Source organism: Cervus canadensis, chromosome X (assembly GCF_019320065.1).
Source record: "Cervus canadensis isolate Bull #8, Minnesota chromosome X, ASM1932006v1, whole genome shotgun sequence".
Lineage (NCBI taxonomy): Eukaryota > Metazoa > Chordata > Mammalia > Artiodactyla > Cervidae > Cervus > Cervus canadensis.
The window spans coordinates 40,635,447-40,656,677 of record NC_057419.1 but is presented as its reverse complement, the minus strand read 5'-3'; the positions used below and the strand labels follow the sequence as shown (position 1 = coordinate 40,656,677).

The 21,231-nt window shown below is 48.5% G+C and overlaps 1 protein-coding gene and 1 pseudogene across 1 annotated transcript in view; both read right to left on the bottom strand.

The window, feature by feature from the left end:
- The window catches only part of NALF2 (NALCN channel auxiliary factor 2), a 28,247-nt gene extending 8,732 nt beyond the window's left edge, over positions 1–19,515 (bottom strand). The window contains exon 1 of the mRNA XM_043459538.1: positions 18,508–19,515. Within this exon, the coding sequence (XP_043315473.1) occupies positions 18,508–19,380 (873 nt within the window). The 5' untranslated portion in view covers positions 19,381–19,515. The remainder of the gene's footprint in view (positions 1–18,507) is intronic.
- LOC122435393 lies at positions 4,238–5,238 on the bottom strand (annotated as a pseudogene).
- Positions 19,516–21,231: the final 1,716 nt, after the last annotated feature.

Below are 21,231 nucleotides of genomic sequence, written 5' to 3'. Positions count from 1 at the left end.
CCCTGCGAAGAAGCAGGTGACCTGTCCAGGGCCCCAGGGTGCTGCGGGAATGTATGTGTGTACATACACAGCCCACAGCCAAGACTCAGGGCCAGAAGGTTTAGGAAGAGGAGGCCACCCTGGACTCCTTGTTTTGGGGACCAGAAAACCCTCCAGAAAGTAGGGCTTCAGTTCTTGCCAACCGGAAAGTTGGCAGTTTCCTTTTTGGATTCCAACTTGCTTCCTTCCCTAGGGCCTGTTTTCCCATCCAAATACTCCCAATAGACCTTCTCTTCATTGCTGCTTGTTGTCCTAATGCACCCCTGGGACACTTGGCCAGGAGCTGCACCTGCAGAGACTGTGCAGGCAGAATGGCAGTCTGGGCTGGGCTTGGGGATGAAACCCACTGTCCACAGCACACAAGTAAACCACCCTGCCTCTAGATTTTACCTAGGGGGAAACTGAGGCCCAGAAAAGGGACTTGTTTCAGCCAACTCAGAAACATGCAAGAAATCAACTATTAATATAAAGCCAGGACTAGAAGGGAGTTACTCTGATGATTAATCCAGGGTCTCTTTGCACTGCGTCCACACCTAGCATTGTGTGAAGGACCTCCGCGGGCAGGTCTGAAAAGAGCCACGTGCGCCTATTCCTGATTCTGGGCTTTCAAAGAGTTGGATCAGAACAGGGTAAGGTTAAAGTCAATCTCTCCAACCCAGGGGAGGGAGATAATGGACATGACTCTGGGAGTAGTTCTTTGGGACTGGCAAAGTCAGACTGAGATTAGAGGCATTACAGAGCAAATGCAGGTGGGTGACATGGCTTTACTTAAGTGGCTATAAAAATAAGCAATAGCTTTCCTGCTGCTGAGAATGAGCAGTCATGAGTCAGAGTGGCCTGGCCTGGCCTGGAGGAAAGACAGGGGAGATAGCTGGAGAGGTGTATAAGAACCCAGAGTCAGTGTAGTTCCAGAGGGGCCAGTTACCTCCAAGCCTCTTAGGCCACCTGCTCCAAGACCAGGGGCAGCCTGGTTAGTGGAGAAGTGGTGACCCTGGTACAAGAGCAGCTCTCTGAAGGAGCCTAGATGACCCATATCAATCAGGTGAGCAGAGGAGGCAGGTTCATGACCATGCAAGAGTGGAAAGGACTGTGACAATCATAACCCCACCTCCCTATCTGCTGTTGGAAGTTCCACTTTAACATCACTGCCACATCTTATCCAGCTACTGACTGTAAACCTCTTGTCATAGCACACATTCTCCTAGGGAAGCCCGTACCTTCAGACAACTCTCACAGCTAAAGAATTCTTTCTCCTTTTGAGCTGACATAATGCCTCTTTGTGGCATTACTCATGGCTCCTACTAGCTCTTCTGGGGCCATAAACTTCCTGTCTCCATGCCAGCCCTGCAGGAGGTATTTGTAAACTTCCTTGAATCAGGCCAGGTCTTCCAATTAATTTTTTTCCTGCAATGATCACTTTTTGAACAGGTTTTGAGTGCCTGGCACTGTGCTGGAGAGCTAAAGATGATAGAGATAGGGAAGACAAGATTGCTATCTTTAAGGAGCAGGAGAGACAACCTTGTGTATCAATCATTAGAAGTCACTGTAATAAGTAGTATGTACTTGGTACAAGTGATCCCATAAAGGGAGGAAGGATCAACTGTGTTTTGAGGGGTGAAGCATAAGAAAACATTTCCATATGGGAGAGGCTAGAGTTGGGGCTTGGAAAAAATGAGTTGAAGTTCACTGGATAGAATATGGCAGGAATAAGTGCACTTAAAGCAAAGGAATAAGCAGGTATAAAGGCTTGGGGGTTTGAAATACAGCCAGGTTCAGACACTGTTGGTAGTTCAGCATAGTTAGAGGATACAAAGGGGGCCATTATGGGAGATAAGGCTGCAGAGGAAGGCCATGCCCATAATATCATAATATATTATATGTTCTGGATGCCAGGCTTCATCCCATAGGCAACAGAGAACCTTTCGTGAGTGTTAAATAACTGCTTTTTAAAAGACTGCTTATCACTTCTATGACTAACCTTTTAGATTTATATTCTGAAAATGTGGATGATGGATTATAGGCATCAAGACTGGAGGTAGAGAGATCAGCTAGGAGACTATTGCCACAATCTGAGTGAGAGATGGTAGGGGCCTCAACTGAAGCAGTAGCAGCAGAATTAAGAAATGGAGAGAAGGGGATGGATATGAGAAGAGATAAATTAGGGATATGGGGATTGAGGGTGAGGGAGGGGGTCAAGATGACTACCAGGTTTCTTGTTTGGGTGGCAGGATGAATAGTAGTTTCATTCATTAAGGAAGGGAAAGCAGGAGAAGTAGATTTGGGGGTCAATAAGATGAATTCAGTTTTTGGTCATGCTGACTTTGAAGTATAGGTCAATATATACTAGGCAAGGTAGAATGTCAAGGAGGCAGTTGGACATAATGGTCTGAGTTCAGAAGGAGGGTCTGGGCTAGAGATAAAGGTTTGGGAGTTACCAATGGTTAAGGAGTTAATCATTAGGAACATAGCAGGACTATACTTTCCCACATCTTTTGAAATTAGCTGTGGCCATAAGACTTTGGCCAATGAAATGTGAGTTGAAGTGACCTGGATCACTTCTGGGGAGAAGCTTTAAGAAGCTGGAGTATGATTTGCCACATTCTCTTCCCTCTGCTGCTGACTGTGGAAGTGATGTTGAAATGGGTCTTTTACTAGCCTAGGTCTCTTGGTGACTATCATGAACAGATGCTCCCTGATGACCTGTTTTGGACATGTATTATGAGCAAGAAATAACTGTTGTGATAAGCCTCTGATATTTGGGAATTGTTTGCTACTACAGCACAACCTAGCTCACTCTGACTGATAAAGCAATGGTGGAAGCCAAAGAAGTAGAGGATGTTGCCTAGGGAGAATGAATACATAGAGAAAAGGACCAACAGTGGATCCCTGGAAAACATTAACATTTAGGGGGTAGGTAGAAGAAGGAGTATGATGAAGATGAGGGAGTGGTTAAAGAGCTTGGAAAAGAAACAGAAGAGAGTGGCATTCTGTAAATTAGGGGAGGAAAGTTTCAAAGAATAAGAGTGGTCAGCAGATGAGGACATGCTGGCAGTTTCATCATGGTGAGAGCAGTTTCAGTGGAGCAGTAGGGACAGAAACCAATTTAAAAGGGAATGTGAGGAAGAAAAATGGAGAGAGCTATGTGTACACTACTCTTCCAAGAAGCCAAACTAGTTTTTCAGCTATTTTGGGGGATGTAGTTTCCATTTCTGTTTTATCCTGGTTGTTCCTATTCAGACAAATTCCTATTTTTTTTCGTTTTTTAAACAAATTAACTTTATTAAAGTTACCACTTCAGTCCTTACATTGATTTGTTTACAAAAATATCAGTTTGAAATACATTATTGAAAGTGAATACACACAATAAATAGAAAATAAGGATGCATGGTGCTGCAAACTTATCAACCAATTTATCTTCATCTACTGTCCATTGCTATAGACAAAATCTGACACTGATTCAGCATTATTAAATAGCAGTCAAAGGACTGGGGAGAGGGTTGCAAACAAAGAGAAAAGTAGCTTAAAACTCGGGACCACTCAACAAAAAATTATTTATCTGGAAGCTAAACTCAGTTTAACATTGAATTATCTACACTACCCATAGGAACAATTTAAAAATAAGAAAAGTGCCAGGGAATCTTCATTAACAATATTTTTAAGTCAAAGTTTTACTTTATCTGATGACTACTCAATATCCTAAGCCATGAGGCAGGCCCTAAGACAATAAGTTATAAATAGTCTGAATTCAATAATTTAAACATGATATGGTTAATATTATACACACTTCATGAGTATCTCAACCAGCCTCTTCAGGTGACATGATAATTAAAAGGTTTAAATTTACAGTTTTGATTTCTGTTCAGAAGAGTGATGTCAGTATTCTAGTAACAGTGATGACACCCCATTATTATAAATATGCTAATATACATATTAGTCTGAATTAAACTTGATTAAATTCTACATACACGTGGTTCCATATTTCAAGTGCAAACTTTCAATGGTACAAGTTTATAATCAAAGCTAGGTTTGACAAATGCTTTCTGACTTCCCTGGTGGCTCAGATGGTAAAGTGTCTGCCTACAATGTGAGAGACCTGGGTTCGATCCCTGGGTTGGAAAGATCCCCTGGAGAAGGAAATGGCAACCCACTCCAGTACTCTTGCCTGGAAAATCCCATGGACAGAGAAGCCTGGTAGGCTACAATTCATGGGGTTGCAAAGAGTCGGATATGACTGAGCGACTTCACTTTCTTTCACTTTTCTTTCTTTCTGACTTCTAAAAGCAAATGATGAAAGCACTTCCTAAAAGTAAATAAACTAGTTGCAAGTAGGTGACCTTTGTTTTTCTCTTTATGTGTGATGAACTTCATGAAGCATTAATTCCCGAAGTATATTTGTTTCTGGACCATACCAGCTTACATGCTCTTCTTTCAAAGGGAGACATCATCTGCTTTACAACTTCATTGAAAAACCAGGTGGCAAGCTGTGGTAGAAGTTTGCAAAAGTCAAAAGAAATTAAAAAAATCCAAAGTACAAGTTCTTGGGTAGCCAGGAAGACCTGGGCTAAAATGCCAAACAGTCTCCAAATGATTGAAGAGCTTCCCATCAGCACAGTATGCCTTTACCAAATGTGGTTACACTAAGGTTACTACTGATATATAGTGCTCCACTGCAGGTAGAAACCCAATTTCTAATTATGTTTTGCAGTATTCAGATCTCCTTGATATTACATCTGATTTTTTGCACCAAGGAGCAAAACGCTTGTAATCCTCCATTCCTAATACTACATCATATATTTCCTGCATAGAACATCCTATAATTCTCCTCTCTGAATATTCTTTTCTTTTGTTTATTAATGGTGCAGTGATTCTGAAGAAAGTTCTTGCATATATCTCCTTAGGCAAAATTGAAGTGTGTAGTGGAAGTGTTCTGCTCATCAGTATACCACAGGGAGCTAAATATCAGACATTCTGCACAGGCCCCTGTGCTGGAGCTGGGGCTCTGGCTGCTACAGCCAACTTTGGACAACATCCCAAAACCACCTTTTTCAGGGCCCTCTGACTGGTCCAAGCTGCTACGCCATCATCATCTTCTGACAAGTTCCTATTTTTCCATGTTCCTTGCAACTAAACGCAATCCCTAGACAGAGTTTATCAACAGAGTCAAGTAGAAGTATCAGTCCTCCAATCCTGGAAGCTCTGTTTCTGTTAATACAGTCTAAGAACACATTTGCTCTCTGGGAGACTATATGTATTCTTCTGATAATTTAGTGGAAATGGAGGGAGGAAGTTCTGCCTAGAGTGTGGGATCAAAGACATAGCTTAGATCAAAGTCCCTGGAAGGCGCTCAAGCCTTCTGGTGAGATATCTGAATGAATTATTAACATTCTTGGGACTGTAGGCTCCCTGAGGACAGGGGTTGTATCTTACATATCTGTGTATTTCCCTCAGGACTTCACAAGGAACTAGGTGTATAGAAGACATGCCTGCTAAGTACTTGAAATCCAAGCACTTAAAAGCCAAGCCTCCAGCAACTAGCCCAGACTGGAGGAAGGTGGAGATCTCCAAGAAAAGGATGGAAGTAATGGGTTATGTAATGTGCTACATGAATTTTACAGCTATGATGGAGAAATTGGGAATGCATTAGCAAAAAAAAAAAAAAAAAAATCATAGAAAACTAAGCAAATAGGGGGAAAAAAGAGGCAATTATTAACTCCAGGAAAACAAGTTGGCCAAGGAAGAAAATATAATCACAGTATTCTATATGACTCAGCTATGAACAATATTTATAATCCTAATAATATAAATATGGGATACTGTTAAAACCAGAAATTATGATATGACAATATTGGATATATGAGAGGAATGTGCATACGGTGCTACTGGTAGTAAGACAGCTAAATCCCCCTCTATAAAAAGTCAGTACATATTTAAATCAGAAAAAAAACAAGAAATAATAATATTGGCATATTATTTAGAGATGTGGAGGTAAATATCAGAAGAAACAGCTAAGAAGTTTAGAAGTATTTGACTCTGAAGAATGAGGCTTAGGGTTGGAACAGAGGGCTTCTGCTTTAATTATAAGCATTGAGATTGCTATTTATTATTTAAAAGATATTATATTATATATAATTTAAAAGAGATAGATGCTACAAGGATATATATGTATATATGTGATAGGTATACATATATATGTATATGTGTGTATCTTCGTATGCACAAAGATATTTCAAACAGAAAAGTAAAAAAATAACAGCAGTATTGGCACATCATGAAAAATGTGACAATAAATATCAAAAGAAAAAGCTAAGTGTTTAACTTAGTATTCAGTAATATATGTATAGCTTATATGTCTTTTAAAACTATGAACAAATATTACTTTGATAAAATGAAAATAAAATAAGAATATAAACTAATATGCAGCCATGAACTTCAAAAACAACAAAACAAAGTCCCCAAAACTTGACCTGATCAACCTTACCAGAATCAGCCCCAAAACCCCAGGTCCTAGTGTCCAGTCGTGGATCGTCTATTCCATCACCACTGTCTGGGCCATGGGCTTGGGCCAGGTTAACAGGCCAGTGAAATTAATGAGTGGTCCCATAGCCAAAGAGAAGAACTAGTGTGAGAGGAGGGGAACTTTGGTGGCCTCTGCACCCAAGCAGTGCAGGCTACCCACCACAGAAATGGTGCCACTGTGACACTGACAACCATAGCTTCATTTGAGCTGCACACAAACATGCTGGGCATGAAATCCCACTGCCCGCTCATAGGCATGCCTGTCTGCCACATGCTGCTAATCCTGGGCTCGGGCTCAGGCTCAGGCAGGCATCTCCAGCTTCCTGCGGGGATCATTCTGAAACCAGCTCCTTGCCCTTACCTTACTCCATCCTCAGACACAGAACCTTGCTCAACAGATGACAGGATGGGGAGAACAGAGACCTACTAAAAGGACCTGTCAGTTGTGCTTGGTCTCTGAGGGTGAGGTAAACAAAGGCTTTGGAGTCTTTCCATCTCTGGCTCTACACTCTCCTACCTGAACACGTCTCTGTGTTCTCACTCACTAGACCCTCTCCAGTTGCCTTCTGGCTCCTAACTTTCCACCTCCACGCTGAACACATCACCTCCTGCTCCCAAATTACCTTTTCCTCCTCCTAAGGGAAAGTGTTGTTGATCTCAATTGAGTATTAAGCAGTCGTTTAGATTAAACACATCTAATTAAGGTGAGAATAATAATAGCTACCATTTATTAAGTGCTTACTATATGCCAGGCTCTGTTCTAAGCAACTGACATTTATTAACTCATTGAATCCTCACAACCACCTCCTGAGATGGAGACATATTTACAGGTAAGAACAGGAAGGATCAGAATTTAAATAGCTCATCCAAGGCCACACAGACAATAACAATAATGGTGGCTACCATTTCTTGAGCACTTTCCATTTCATAGGCACTGTGTTCTTGAGAGATTAGCGTGTTATATGTTATTGAAACCTCACAATGACCCAATTTCTTAGTTTTGAATTCAAAGAAAGTGAGGTTCCAAGAGAGATGAAAGGTCTCAATAACTGATTTTTATGTAGTAGGCAGGTTTTGAGCCAGAATTTGAAGTCAGGTTTACCTGGACTTCAGTGCCCAAGCTCTTATATATGATATTGCCTCTTGGATGGTCCCTCCATTTCACTATGACCATTGAAGTAATTAGCTTGTTACTCAAATCTTTTTGATGGAATTTCAGGTCAAGTTGGGGGAGAGATTTCCAGGACTGGATGGGAGAGTGATTTTCTAAAATCTGTGTATGCAGCTCATTCCTGATATAAGTTTTCTTTGTAAGGGGGTGTGGGGTGAAGAACATTCAAGTATGAGGGGCTACAAAAGACCATTTCCACTCCTCCATCAAAGCACTCCCTTTCCTCTTTTCTCTAAATGTATGCATGTGTGCAAGCACAAACACACACACACACCCTGGGAGTGTTGAAAAGAGGCAACTGTTCCTGCTTTAGCAACTGGTGATGGGAAGGCAGCTGTCTCCTTGTAAAAAGGTCTTCTTGTCTTTGGACATGAGGTTTCCTGTCCTAGGTCTTATCATGTAGGGGCTCCTGGAACTGCCTTGCTCTAGAAGGCTCCAATACCAGAGTTCATTCCTTTAGAAAGGTTTCAGGGCAGCGACACACTCTACCTAATTGTTCTTTCTCCCCAGTTTGCTCTGTAAATGTTCTTCATCGAAAAGCCTTTGCTCCAGTCAGGTAGTTAGCCAGAGCTGGGTTCTGCCATGAACTGGCTGTATAAACTTAGACAAGTCATCTGTAAGGAGGGCGAGACTCAGTCACTAATTTGCTATGTGACTGTAAGCAAAGTACTCTCTCCCTGAGCCTCAATTTGTATCCAAGAAGATGGTCCCTAGGGAGGCAGCATGTATAGGGAGAAGACAGGGTCAAACATCTCTAACTTCATACAGTCCTGTGGTCAAAGGTCAGGTCTGCTGTCACTAGTTATGAGACCTCACACAAGTTACTTAAATTCCCTGATCTATACTTTCCTCATCTACAATATGGAGATAGTATGAGCATATATCCTTAAACTTTCTGTAAATGATGTCTGTAAATCAAGTAGCACAAAGCTTTACCTATAGTAAAATTACACTGGTACACATTGGGTAGTATCATTGCCTTCTGGTAACTAAATCCCTGGATTTGACCTGGATTCAAATTCCAGCTCCAACTCTTACTAGCTGGATGACCTTGAGCTAGTTACCTAACCTCTCTGAGCCAGTCTTCTAAGTAAAACGGGGATAAATACATAGGCACAAGACAGATATAAGAATTAAGTGAGATAAAGTATATAAAAGTGCCTGGGATAGTTCCTTTCCTTCCAATGCACCCCTTTCAGCTCCAAGAGTCAAATAATAAATGGAAAAAAATGCCATAAATGTAATCAGAAAAAACTCATTAATACTCATTAATACACATAAAAGAGTACATACAAATCAATAATAAAGACATAAGACATAAACAGACAATTCACAAAGCAAGCAATACAAATGGCCCATAAATAAGAAAAACAAATGTTTGACCTAAGGAATGCAAATTATAACCAATGATATACCATTTTTAGCTCCAAATTAATAAAGTTTTTAAAAATATGATACTCAATACTGGACAAGAGTGGTAAATTAGTCTCACATTTGTGGTGAGGGTTTAAATTAGAATCACCCTTCTGGAAAGAAATTTGGTAAGAAAGAAATTTGTATGCCACAGGCTTTAAAAAGGTTAATACTCTTTGATTCCATAAGACTCATCCCAAAAGCTCATTCTGCAGAATTAATGTATATGCTTTCACATGTATGCAAAACAAGGGAAAGAATCATTTTGTGTACAAATGCTGATGTAAGCTCAGAAAGAGGGATGGAAGGATACACACCAAATTGTTAACATCAGTGGCCTCAGGGCAGTAGGACTGGGAGAGGAGGGAACAGGAAGATTATTAAATATTTTTTTATAAACCTCTGTATTGTTAGATTTGGTACAATGAAGGTGCATTATTTTGTGATTTAAGAAACTTAGCAAAGTACAGAAATAAGAAAAAATGACTGAGGTAGAAAATTTATTAGAAAAAGAAAATTGTAGATGTGACAAAGATTTATGGACAAAGTTATCCATCACAGCATTATTTATAAAAGTTGAAAGTAAGTATCTAATAATAGGGGACTAGGTAAATAAACTGCACTAAATTCATGGGATGGAATATTATATGCTCATCAAGAATGATGTTTGTGGGAATTTCCTGGTCGTCCAGTGGTTAGGACTCTGTGCTTTCACTGCCAAGGGCCTGGGTTCAATCCCTGATAAGGGAACTAATCCCACAGGCCACGTGGTGCAGCCAAAAAATGAAAAGAATATGGTTTGTGAATATTTAATTGCATGGAAAGATACTCAGTATAACTTTAGCAATAAGTTAGAAAGAGAAGAGTAAAAAACCTAGATGATTTCAACTATGTAAAAAATATATAGTCACATCCATTAGGATGGCTACTATCAAAAAAAAAATAAGGAAAAGAGTAAGCGTTGATGAGGATGTAGAGAAATTGGAACCCTGTGCATTGCTCGTAAGAATGTAAAATGGCGCAGCACTGTAGAAAACAATAGGAGGCTCCTCAAAAAGTTACATATAGAATTACCATGTAATCCAGCAAGTCTAGGTATACAACCAAAAGAACTGAAAGCATGGATTCAAATAGATATTTGTATACCAATGTTCATAACAGCATTACTCACAGTAGCCAAAAGATGGAAGGAAATGAAAATATAGGTCCACACAAGAACCTGTCCATGAACATTCATAGCAGTTTTATTCATAATTGTCCCAAAGTGGAAACAACCCAAGTGTCCATAGAGATGAATGAATTTTAAAAATGTGGTATATCCAGATAATGGAATATTATTCAACCATAAAAAATAATGAAGTACTGATACATACTACCATGTGGATGAACCTTGAAAATGTTATGTTAAATGAAATAAGCCAGACACAAAGGACAAAAAGTATATATGATTCCACTTAAATGAATTATCTAGAATAGTCAAATTTATAGAGATGTGAAGAAGAATAGAAGTTACCAGGGGCTGGGGGAGGAGGAATGGAGAGTTATTGTTTAATGGGTAAAGACTTTCTATTTAGGAGAATAAAGACATTTTAGAAATGTATAGTGGAGGTGGTTGTACAACATTGCAAATATACTTTAATGCCACTGAACTGTACACCTAAAAATGGTTAGAATGGTAAATTTGATGTATGTATATTTTACTACAGTAAAAAACTATGCCACAAAAAGACATATTGGGAGGAAATACACTAACATTAAGAACATCTCAAGGACCCTTTCAAACTGTTATATTTCTATTTTTCAAAACATTTCAAAGATCATTTTTTTGGTAATTGAGAAAAAAGTTTTTTTTTTCTTTTAAGATTCTGAGGCTATAATAGTTCTGAAGGATTAACCTGGTTGGAAGTTTTAGTTGAGTTCAGCACTAAGCAGATATGCTCACCTTCCACAGATCAGCCAGGTAGCCACGGTATCTGCTGGAAACCAAATACAGAAACAGGGAACAATAGTAACACCCACCACTGCCACATGTCTTTCTCCAGGCAGAGCTTGGTGAGTTTGTACTTCCTTCTACCTCTAAGAGAAACTAGCCATCCTAGGCCAGGGCTCACCAAAACCCTGGCATGGGAACTGTGTGTCCAAAGCCCAGAGGCCCTGGGGTAACAAGGTCTTATAGTTTTCTCTCCCAGCAAAGGCTGGGCAGGGCTCAGGCCTGTTTAGGGGGACGTACTCCTCTCCTATCCTGGTTGATCCTTCTAGCAGATTTGGGTTGAGAATATAATAGATACCTTCCCTCCAGGCAAGAGGAATCCAGCTCCTCCCATCTCCTTGGAAGAGCCTTTAGAAATAGAAGGGAGTAAACACCTCTCTTCCTCATCTTCTGTCACCATCCCAAGAGGATACCAGTGATTATCACTGGGGCTCAAGGGTGAAAGACTGGGGTACTGAACAAAGACGGTGCTGGTAGGTCCCCACTTTGGATCTGAGCCGCTCCAGGGGCTCCCTACAAGTTGGCAGTAGGTGTTGCTGGATCCCCTGGCACTTGGTCAGCTTCTCGCTCCAGTCTCTCAGTAGTCAGCTGGGCACTGCCTCTGACAGCTGGAGGGAGTTTATTAAGAACGTCTTTATCCATGTGTGACTGGGGAGACAACGGACAGACCTGTGGCATCCTCCCACCTTTCAGCTATGTGGCCGGGATGGGTCCCTTTCTGTTGATGAACCTCAGTTGTCCCATTTGTGAAAAAAGGATTATAAGAGTACCTGCCAGCTAGGATGACTGTCAGAACTAACTGAGTTCATGGACACACATAAAGCCCCTGGCATCTCCTAGGCACTTGAAAGCTGGCAGTTTTCTTTTCCCCTTTCTCTTTCTTCTTTGGTGCCAGCCTGCCTTTTGCCTTCTGGCCCAGAGACTTGTAGTCCAGGTTCCAGCTCCTTTTTCAAGAATCCATTCGAACAGGAGCTTTGGCCCTGGCAGCTCCTGTTACTCCACAGTAACTTCTCCCTTCCCCAGGGCCAGCTTCAACTCACCTGGTACCCTTGCTCTCCCCTCTAAGCACCTATCTGGCTAAAAAATTCAGGCTTTTCTGAACCCCCTTACATGCCCAGGAAGAAAAGTCTGGTCCAGCATCACTGCACACACCCTGGTTTGCACCCCTGTAACCATAGGAATAACATATCTGTTCCCAAGAGGCCTCCTGGGTCAGCATCAGAGAATGGTGCTCCTGGAGGCCCACATTTGTCTACCCCAGCCTCAGAAGCTGCCTCTGGCTTTCCAACAAACACCTGCAGCTGGAATCCACATGCAGCTGAGATGTGAGCTGGGGGCAGGGAGGGGCAGGTCTGATTCCCCAGTGCAAGGGCACACAACAGGTAAACAGCCTCACAGGGTGGGACTGCCCTGAGGGAGAAGTTTTTCTAGGGCAAACTCCCACCCTCGAGTCTAAGGTGTCCTATAGATGTACCCACATACTGAAGGGTGGGTGTGCCCTTTCCCTGAGATACTGATGCTGCAGGAGGAGACCAACACACAGCCACGTGGCTTAGGAGCACCCTCCCGTGCTTGTGATGTGTTTGGAGATCCTTGGCCTTCCTTTAGTCCAAGCCCCACCGGCACCCACTGTCTCCCCTTTCCTCACCCTTCCCTCCACTGTGTTCAGCAGACTCTTCCAGCCAGACCAAGAGATGGGTGGGAGGCTGCTGGGCTCCCTTCCTCCACCTAATTCCCCCCGCCCCCACCTTCAGGAGATACCAGTGTATCCTTCCTGGAGGTTCCCGTTGCTATGGTGACTATAGTAGTCAGGCACCAGCCTGTGGGAAGGATGGGAAGTTGCCATGAAGACTGTGTGTCTGTGTATCTATGTGTCTAAGCATGTGTGCACATGTCCACCCTGAGTGGGGAGGAGAGAAGGCAGGAAGGAGAAAAAGAGCAGCAAGGCAGAGAGAGGACAGGAGAAGAGGGGACCAGAAGATCAAAGGGGGCAGGAAGATGGATGGGGATCAGAGAGGCAAACAGTGAGTGGGCTGTGAGGGATGCGAGGGGTGAGGGGGCATGGAGGTGACAAGGGCAAGAGGTATAGTGTTTAGGGGATGAGGCCAGAAGAGGATCACAGTGGGGCAGGGTAAAGGTTTGGGGAGTGTGAGAGACAAGGGGAATGGAGCAGGATGGGAGAGGGGAGAGGGCTGGCTGTTAGAAGGGAGCAGTGAAGGGCGAGGGGGAAAGGAAGGGGTGGGAGCAGGTGGGGGTAACTGTGGGGAGAAGTGGGGACTAGAGTAGTGTAGGTGTGGGGATAAGAAATAGAGAGTGAGGTGCAGGTGTGGTTTGGGAAGGGTCTAGGGTGACCTTCTGCTTACCTGGTGGCTCAGACGGTAAAGAATCCGCCTGCAATGGAGGAGACTGGGGTTTGATCTCTGGGGTCAGAAACATCCCCTGGAGAAGGGAATGGCTACCCACTCCAGTATTCTTGCCTGGAGAATTCCGTGGACAGAGGAGCCTGGGGGATACAGTCCATGGGGTCACAGAGTTGGACACGACTGAGTGACTAACATAGGGAGACCTTCTAGCAGGAGGTTGGGAAATTTGTGTGGTCCTTGGTGTAATGATAGGGGATGTTGGTGGTGGGTCAGAATTGGGGCGAATGTGGGGATTGGGAGTGGGGTGGGTCAGGATGGGGTGAAGGGGTTCAGAGTGGTGTGGGCAGCATGAGGACACTTTCCCACTCCCACATTTACACTCCTACATCCTGTCTGAGCTACAAACACTGCCTTTTCCCTATCTCTGGCCCTTCCCAGAAGCCCAGTGCTCAAGTCTGTGGCCAACGAACTTCCACAGATCTGGATGCCCCTCCTCGAAGCTTTGACATGGTTCCTAGGAGCCTGCTTCTTGACTGACCCCCCCCTTCCTTCCTCCACCCCCCACATGTGAACAGGTTCTCTGCCTGTAAGAACCCTGGGTCAGGGAAGCTGACTGTGGGGCACTGTTTCCTGCCTCCAAGCTTGGGTGACAACAGGGACCACTTGCCAACTTGGGGCTCCTGCCCTTAGCCCAGTGCCCTGAGCTTCCTGCTCACAGCACCAGTGTTAGCCTGGGAGTCCTGATTGGCAGGAAAGCTGTGGCAGGTGGGAGGAGAGAGGAAGGCAGCGAGGCAGAAACAGCTGCCAGCCGGAGTGGAGGAAGAGCAGGGCCCCTAGAGTAAGGGCAGAAGGCAAGGTGCTGGCTCCGGCAGCCCCTTCCCCTGCTTGTGGGTGTTAGGCCTCCTTCCTGGCCCTCTCTATTCAATACTGCTGCTGAGGGAGCAGCCTCTGCTCATGAGCCTGAGCTCTGAGCTGACACAGACCTCAGAGGTGGCTGGTCCAACCTGCCCTATAAACTGGAGTCAGTCATCTCCACAGCAAGTCCTCCAGGGGTCTGCCTGAATCAGCCTAGACCTTTCCCCTGGGAGCAGGAACTCACCTCTCAAGGTACTCTGTTTCTTCTCTGGAAGGAAAAAAAACTGTTAACTGAACAACTCTGATATTCCAGGTCTAAGTACTGTGCAGATTTCTCATTAATAATGAGCTCACAGGGCCATTCTAATGAATTAGCTCCATTTTACAGATGAGAAAATTGAGGATGAGAGAACTGAAGTCCCTAGCTCAAGGTCACATGGGTAATACATAAAAGAGCTGGGTTTGAGCCTAGGACTTTCTAACCATGAAGTCCCCCTGGGGTTAAGCAGGACATGCCTCTTCTTTGGCACCCCGACAACTCTTCTGAGGTCTGAAGTCAGAGACCATACCCTCCTGAGTCTCCTCTTCTGGTGAAATAGCTCCTTCAACTATATCCAGGAGAACTTGGGTTTCAGCCTCCTCCTACCTGCTCAGTGTGAGACCCGGAACCAAATATACAATCTGCCAGGTGGGTGCAGGTCAGTCTAGAGGAGAAGAGAACTACTGCATCCTTCCCTGGCCCTATGGCTAGTGAGAGAGCTGAGAACTGGCCTTCTCTTGGGCTTCTATCTCCTCCTGGATCAGAGTTATGAGAGAAGAGGTCAGGGTTTTGTTCTCATCTTCACCACTGTCCCCATCAGACTATACTGAATTTAGAATAGGGAAGGGGCAGGGGTGAAGGAAGATGCAATCAGAACCAGGCAGGGCCTGGCAGGGTTGGGAGATGGAGAGGGCTGGGGGAGTGAGGGGGTGGTCCAGTAACTGTAGGCAGGGCCAGGAGGGCCAAGCAGAGCGGGAAGGCAAAGCCTGAGGGGGTACCTGCACAGGGACTTAAGGGAGGGGTGGAGAGTGGCCCTGGGGGTTGGGAGAGGCCAGGGTGGGGATGGGCATCAGTCTAAGTTATCATCACCAGGCTGTAAGAGAGGAAGTCAGTCGCACATTAAGGAAATGTCGCAGCTGGTACTAAATTGGGAGGTGTCACAGGCAGCAGTGAGGACAGGTATGATGCGTGGGGCCCTGTGTGGCCCAAAACAGGGGCAGATATTGCAAAGGGAGAGAACAGGGTTTCTGGGGCTGCCCCGGAAAGATCTGAGATACTCGGGACAGGCCCCTGGGGATGGGGGGGGGGTGTCACCTGGCCCTGGAGCAAAGTCTCTAGGTTTGTTTTCCAGCAGCAGAAGAGGCCTCCTCACCCTGGCCTGGGGCTGTGGGCTTTCCACCCTGGAGAAGCTTGGAGGACAGGGCATTATCTCCAAGGGGTCCCATTTGGGGGAGGGGCTGGGCAGGAGGGCTTGAAGCTGCAGGTCAGACTAGGGATCTGCAAAAAAGGTCTGGGATAGAGATGGGGCACTGGGGTGAAGTGAGAGAGGCTGCAGGAAGGAGGGGAACAGGGCTGTCTTTTCCTGTAGGGCCTGTAATACAGCTGGATTGAGAGGCCTGTGGGTGTAGGCCTCAGCGGAGGGAGAGCACATTCTCTGAGAGGGTGGGAAAGACAGGAAGAAAGCCGTGGAGCTTGCACTGCCCTTCTCCCGGCACAGCAGGCAGCAAGAGAGCAGGCGGAGTTCACTTGAGAGGGAGAGAGAGAGACAGTGAGAGAGCGAAAACGACAAGGAGACAAAGGAGAGCAGGGAGGACCCAGGCCACTGTGGACTACATAAGACACCATGGCCAAAGCATGGGCTTAGCACCAACACCATGAGGGTTAGAGGCCTGGTACTCCTGCTCGTTAGCTGAGTGGCGTTGGGGTAAACTGCTTGAGCCTGCACCTCAGTTTCCCCATCTGTAAAATGGAGCTAATGATGCTGGTATTACCAGCCTCCCCAGGCAGTTGTGATCTCATAATATATGTGAGAGAGGATAAAAACCCTAAGCAGGACATCACCATCAGATGTTCTATTATTCTTACAAAATATTATCAGCTACCTCTTCCCACTTCAATTTCACAAAAGTCTCAGGATGTGGGCAGAGCCAGGGTTATTATCCTTGTTTTATGAATGAGGAAACAAAAGCTTAGAGAAGTGAAGTGACGTGCCCAAGGTCACACTACAAACAAGTGGTAGAGATAATCAGGCCTTCTGAATCCAAGAGACCAGTTGCCTTTCTCCATCAAACTGCCTGATAAAAATAATCAATGGGAGGGGTTATTATTTAGTGCCACATCAGACAGAGTTTGAAGCCAACTGTGACCTGGAGAAAAAGAAAACCCCATGGGAAAGTTGTGGCATGGTCTCTCTTTTATCCTGCAGATTGTGGGAAAGAAAATGTCAGGGCCATGGGGTCAGAGTGAAGACCACAAAAAGACAGACATCCTTTATTCTACTTGCTAGTGGGCTGCATCCTTCTGTTTGTGCTGAGTGTGTGTATCTGTGGCTGACATCAAGGGTGTATGCCTATCCCTATGTGACAAAATGTGTCCTTTTTTCATGTGACGGTTTTTCTGCCTGTGTGTCCTGAAATGCTGGGGAGATGCGCAAGTGTATGACACCATGTCTGATTCAGTGGCACTGTTTGTGGGTGTGCCGACCTCTCTCCATCTCTGTGTGACTTTGCCTGGGGTGGTGGTGGTGCTGTTTGGCAGTGTGTGCATGTCTGTCTGTACACCTTTAAGAAGTGGAATATCTCATTTGGTAGTGTGAGTGAGGCAGTGAGTCAGCTGAGGCTGAGGGAGGCGGGAGGGAGACAGCTAGGTTACGAGAACAGGAAAAAGGAGAACAAGAAAGTGAAGTCAGGAGCAAGGAGCTACCCCTTTCCTCCCCAACCCCCTGCTCAAATCCCTAAGGAGCTCACCGAGAACTTGGAACCCTGCAGAAAGCCACGGTGTCACACTGCATGGAAAGGCGCACTTTCCGCCCCTCCCCAAAGCCTCAGAGGGAGACAAGCTAGGCTGGGAGGTAACAGTCTCCCTCTCAGCCCCCAGTTCTAGGATGGGTGAGGCCAGCACCCCACCTGGCCTCTTCTTCACTTGACCCTTTGACCTTGCTGTTCCTTTTCCTTTCAAAGGCAGGCCACCTGGCAGGCTGCACAAACAAAGGAGTAGCACCATGTCCCAAATGTTTACAGCCCTCACACACTGACTGTCCAGAACGACCCTGCTCAGGGTCAAGAAGTTTCTCAACACTCAGCTCTGCCCCAGGCGGGTGCATTCTGCAGCAGCCTCACCTCTCCTCTGGATGCCTGTCCCCAACAGCTAGAAAGCCGGCTTTTCTTCCACTGCCACCCCAGTGTGCTGGGAAGACACCTGAGACTTGTAATGCACCAGCCTCCAGTGATCCTCTCACAAGCTGTTGTGCTCCGTTCCCAGCTCCTTCTCTTGTCGGGGGAGAGGAGCTAGCAGCTTCCTTTCTTGGGAGAAAACAGGCACCCCGGGGCTCCACTTGCCTAGGCTCTGACCAGCCACCTCAGGTCATATAAGGTCAGCAGTGTGCTGTGTCCCACTACCAAGCGCCCCTCCCCTCACCCACTGGCAGGGGCTGAAGAGTGAGGGTTAGATGGCAAATATTCTTCCCCTCACCTTTGGCCTTCCCCTTGTAGCAGCCAGTCCCAGGACTTTCCATTCCAGTCCAGGAAAGGAAAGGGGCACCGCTGGCTAAGGATGGGGGCTGGGGGAACCAGAGCCCTCTTTCCACCCCTTTGCTGACTTGCCCCCCCCCCACAACCCTTCCCGCCTCATGCAGGGGGCGGGATGCAAGAAAGCCCTTGTCCGATGGTGCCCAAACCCAGAATCAATTGAAGTTGGCCAGGTGGTTACCTGACCTAAATCCCTGAGGCCCCTTCTCCGCGGAGGGTCCCACAGCAGCACTACCCGTGGCCCACTGACAACGGTGGGGGTGATGGGAGGCGGTCGGGTGGGTACAGGGGGAAACCTTTTTTCTCCCGGTTCCACCGCCACCGTTCCCGCCGCCAAAGCGGTAGCCGTTGTGGCCGCGGACGCCAGTCCCTACCTTACAGCCTTTCGTGCAGGACCGGATTGAATACTCTTCTGCCTGTAAGTATTTATGCAGCACGAGGTCGAACTCGTCATATTTTTCCTGAGCATGTCGGTCGAGCCGCTGGTACGCCTCGATACAGTTGCTACACACCTCCCAGGCCCCGGAGCCCGGGCTAGCCACCACGGCCAGCAGGTCCCCCAGCAGGTTGTCCAGGCTGCAGTCCAGGCTGTCGGGGCGGTCCATGCCCAGCAGCAAGTCCCAGACCGTGTAGGTGTCGCAAAAGGAAAGAGTGAAGTTCCGAAAGTGGCCTTTGAGCAAGTTTTTTTTGGCGGTGGGGAACTCGGCCGGGGCACGGGAAGGGGAGTCGGGGGGCCGCAGAGGGGGCGCTGGGGTAGTCGGTTCGAAAAGTCTCTGCAAAGATTGCAATTTGGTGCAAGCTGCGTCCAGCCCCGTGGGTTCTGGGACGCCGCCGCAGTCCGGCCCGGGACCGGCGGCGGCGGCGGCGGCGGCTTTGGTCAGGTTGCTGTATCCCGGGCCGCAGGTGCCCGGGGGCGCGCTGGGCTGGCCGGGAGGCGGCGGCGGCGGCGGCAGGGGCAGCACCGCGCGAGGAGGTACCGGCTGCCGCTCCCGGCCGGCCCCCCAGGGCGGCCGCATGGCGCTGCTCAGCTCCCTGGCTCGGGGCCGGGCCCCCGCGCACAGCCACAGATGGTCAGCGAGCAGCACGGTGAAGAAGAGCAGGGACGCCAGGGACAGTCGCCATCGCTGCGCCCGCTCGGAGTCGGCGCAAGGTTTGTCGCTCGGCCTGGGAGCCCAGCAGCAGCAGCAGCAGCAGATAGTCAGCGCGGCGGCGTCTTTTCCGGGCCACATCCAAGCGCCCCTGAACATATTTCAGGGGGGTCCGGGCTGGAGGGAGCAGGCGGGCGCGAGGCCGGACGGCCGTCTCGGGCGGGCGGCTGCGCGCCGCTCCGCGCTCCCCGGCGCCGTCCAGGCTCTACCTCGGGGGCTGCATGGCGAGGCAGGCCGGCCCGGGGCCCCGCTCAGGCCGGAGTGGCGGGGCGCTCTCGCGCCGTCCTCGCGCCCGTCCCGCGCTCCCTCGCTCGCCGCCCGGGCGCGGCCGCCCGGCCCGCTAGGCACTGCCCAGCGTCCCGGCGCGGGGCGGTGCGGGGCACTGGGGCGGTGGCGGCTGAGGCGGCAGCGCCGCACTCCTCATAGTGTCGGGCCCCTCAGCTGCCCCGAGCTCAGCGCCACTCCACTCCGCGCCGGCGGCCGCCCGGCTAGCACTCCGCTCCGGCCGTCTCGGCTCGGCGCAGCTCTGCGCCCCTCAGCGCCGCCGTGCGGGCCCGGTCGCCGCGCTCCGCTCAGCTTGCTCGCCCCGCGCCGCTCCGCTCCCGCCCGCCCGTCCACCCGCCCGCCCGCCGGCCGGCTGCCCGCTCCGCACCGCTCCCTGCCTCGCTTGCGCCCTCCTGGGCCCGCCGGCCGGCCCGCTGCCCAGCCCTTCGGGCTTCGCTCGCGCTCTGGCTGTTCGCCGGGGCCGTTCCCGGGCCAGCTCCGCTCCGGCTCAGCGCCCGTCGTTTCCGGAGTTCCGGCTCGGGCGGGCCACCTAGCTCTCCGCGGCGCCACAGGCGCCGGACGCCGACGCGGGGCTTTACTTAGTGCGCCTCTAGCTTCCGCCTCGCGTTCGGACCGCTGTGGCGGCCGCCGAGCGGCACGGCCCCGTGGCTCCCGCTAGCCATGCCCCCTCAGTCTGTCGCCATCTTCCGCTGTGCGGAGAACACCTTGAGAGCCCGTGTGCGAGTGTGTTTGGGGGGGAGTGGGGCGGAGAAAGAGCCACGAAGAGGAGGAGGGAGCGGGACTGGGGCCCCGACTGCGCCTGCGCCTCAGGACTTACGCCCCCCCCCCGCCCCGCCCGCCACCCCCCAGCCGGCCGCAGCCTGTGCTGTTTGGGGATGTTTCCAGTCCACCCCCAACTCCATTCACTTCAGCGCCTCCGTTCATCCGCCCGCTCTCCGCGTGCACACGCCGCACGCTGAGTCCCAGGCCCCGGCGCTCCCCCTCCCCCGCAGACCTGGGCGCCCGCCTTCGTCCCCGTAGCGGCCGCTCACTACCCCCCGAGGGCTAGGGGACTTCTGAGGGTGATTGTTAGAGGCAGAAAGCAGGAGGCACCTCCGTAGCGTCTCTTTGCCACCCTGGGTCGCCGCCCCCGTTCCCGTGACTAGGAGACGCTGGAGCCGGCTGCGGATCGGACCAGTCCCTTGTCCCTAACTCCGCTGTCGCCCTTACTGTCCTGCCTGAGGCCAACGCGGCCTCTGGTGCTGAAGGACAGCTCCCGGCTAAGCTACCGCAGAGGACAGAGCTTGGAGAGCGTCCTGGAGGGGCAAGACAGTGGGTAGTAGCGATGGGGTGTCTGCCCTTAGTAAGATTTCCAGCAACCTCTCCCTGTCCTAGCTTCCTGGCTCCCCCTACAGACTGCTGAGAATAGCTGAGCGAGAGTTAGGGAAGCTACGCCGCCAGGATGGAACCATGTGCTTGGGGCCCTCACAGTCACATGGCACTAGGAACTCAGACGTACAAACGTCCTGCCGCGCCACTAACCTTGTTTGGATTCCACCAAATCTCAGACTGAGCTGGTTGTTTGCTTCCTTTTCTCATTGCCTCCTACCCCAGTAACTCCCACCTGCAATTTTTGATCAACCACTGCCAGTAAGGATTTGTTAGTATTAAGAATACCAACAATTA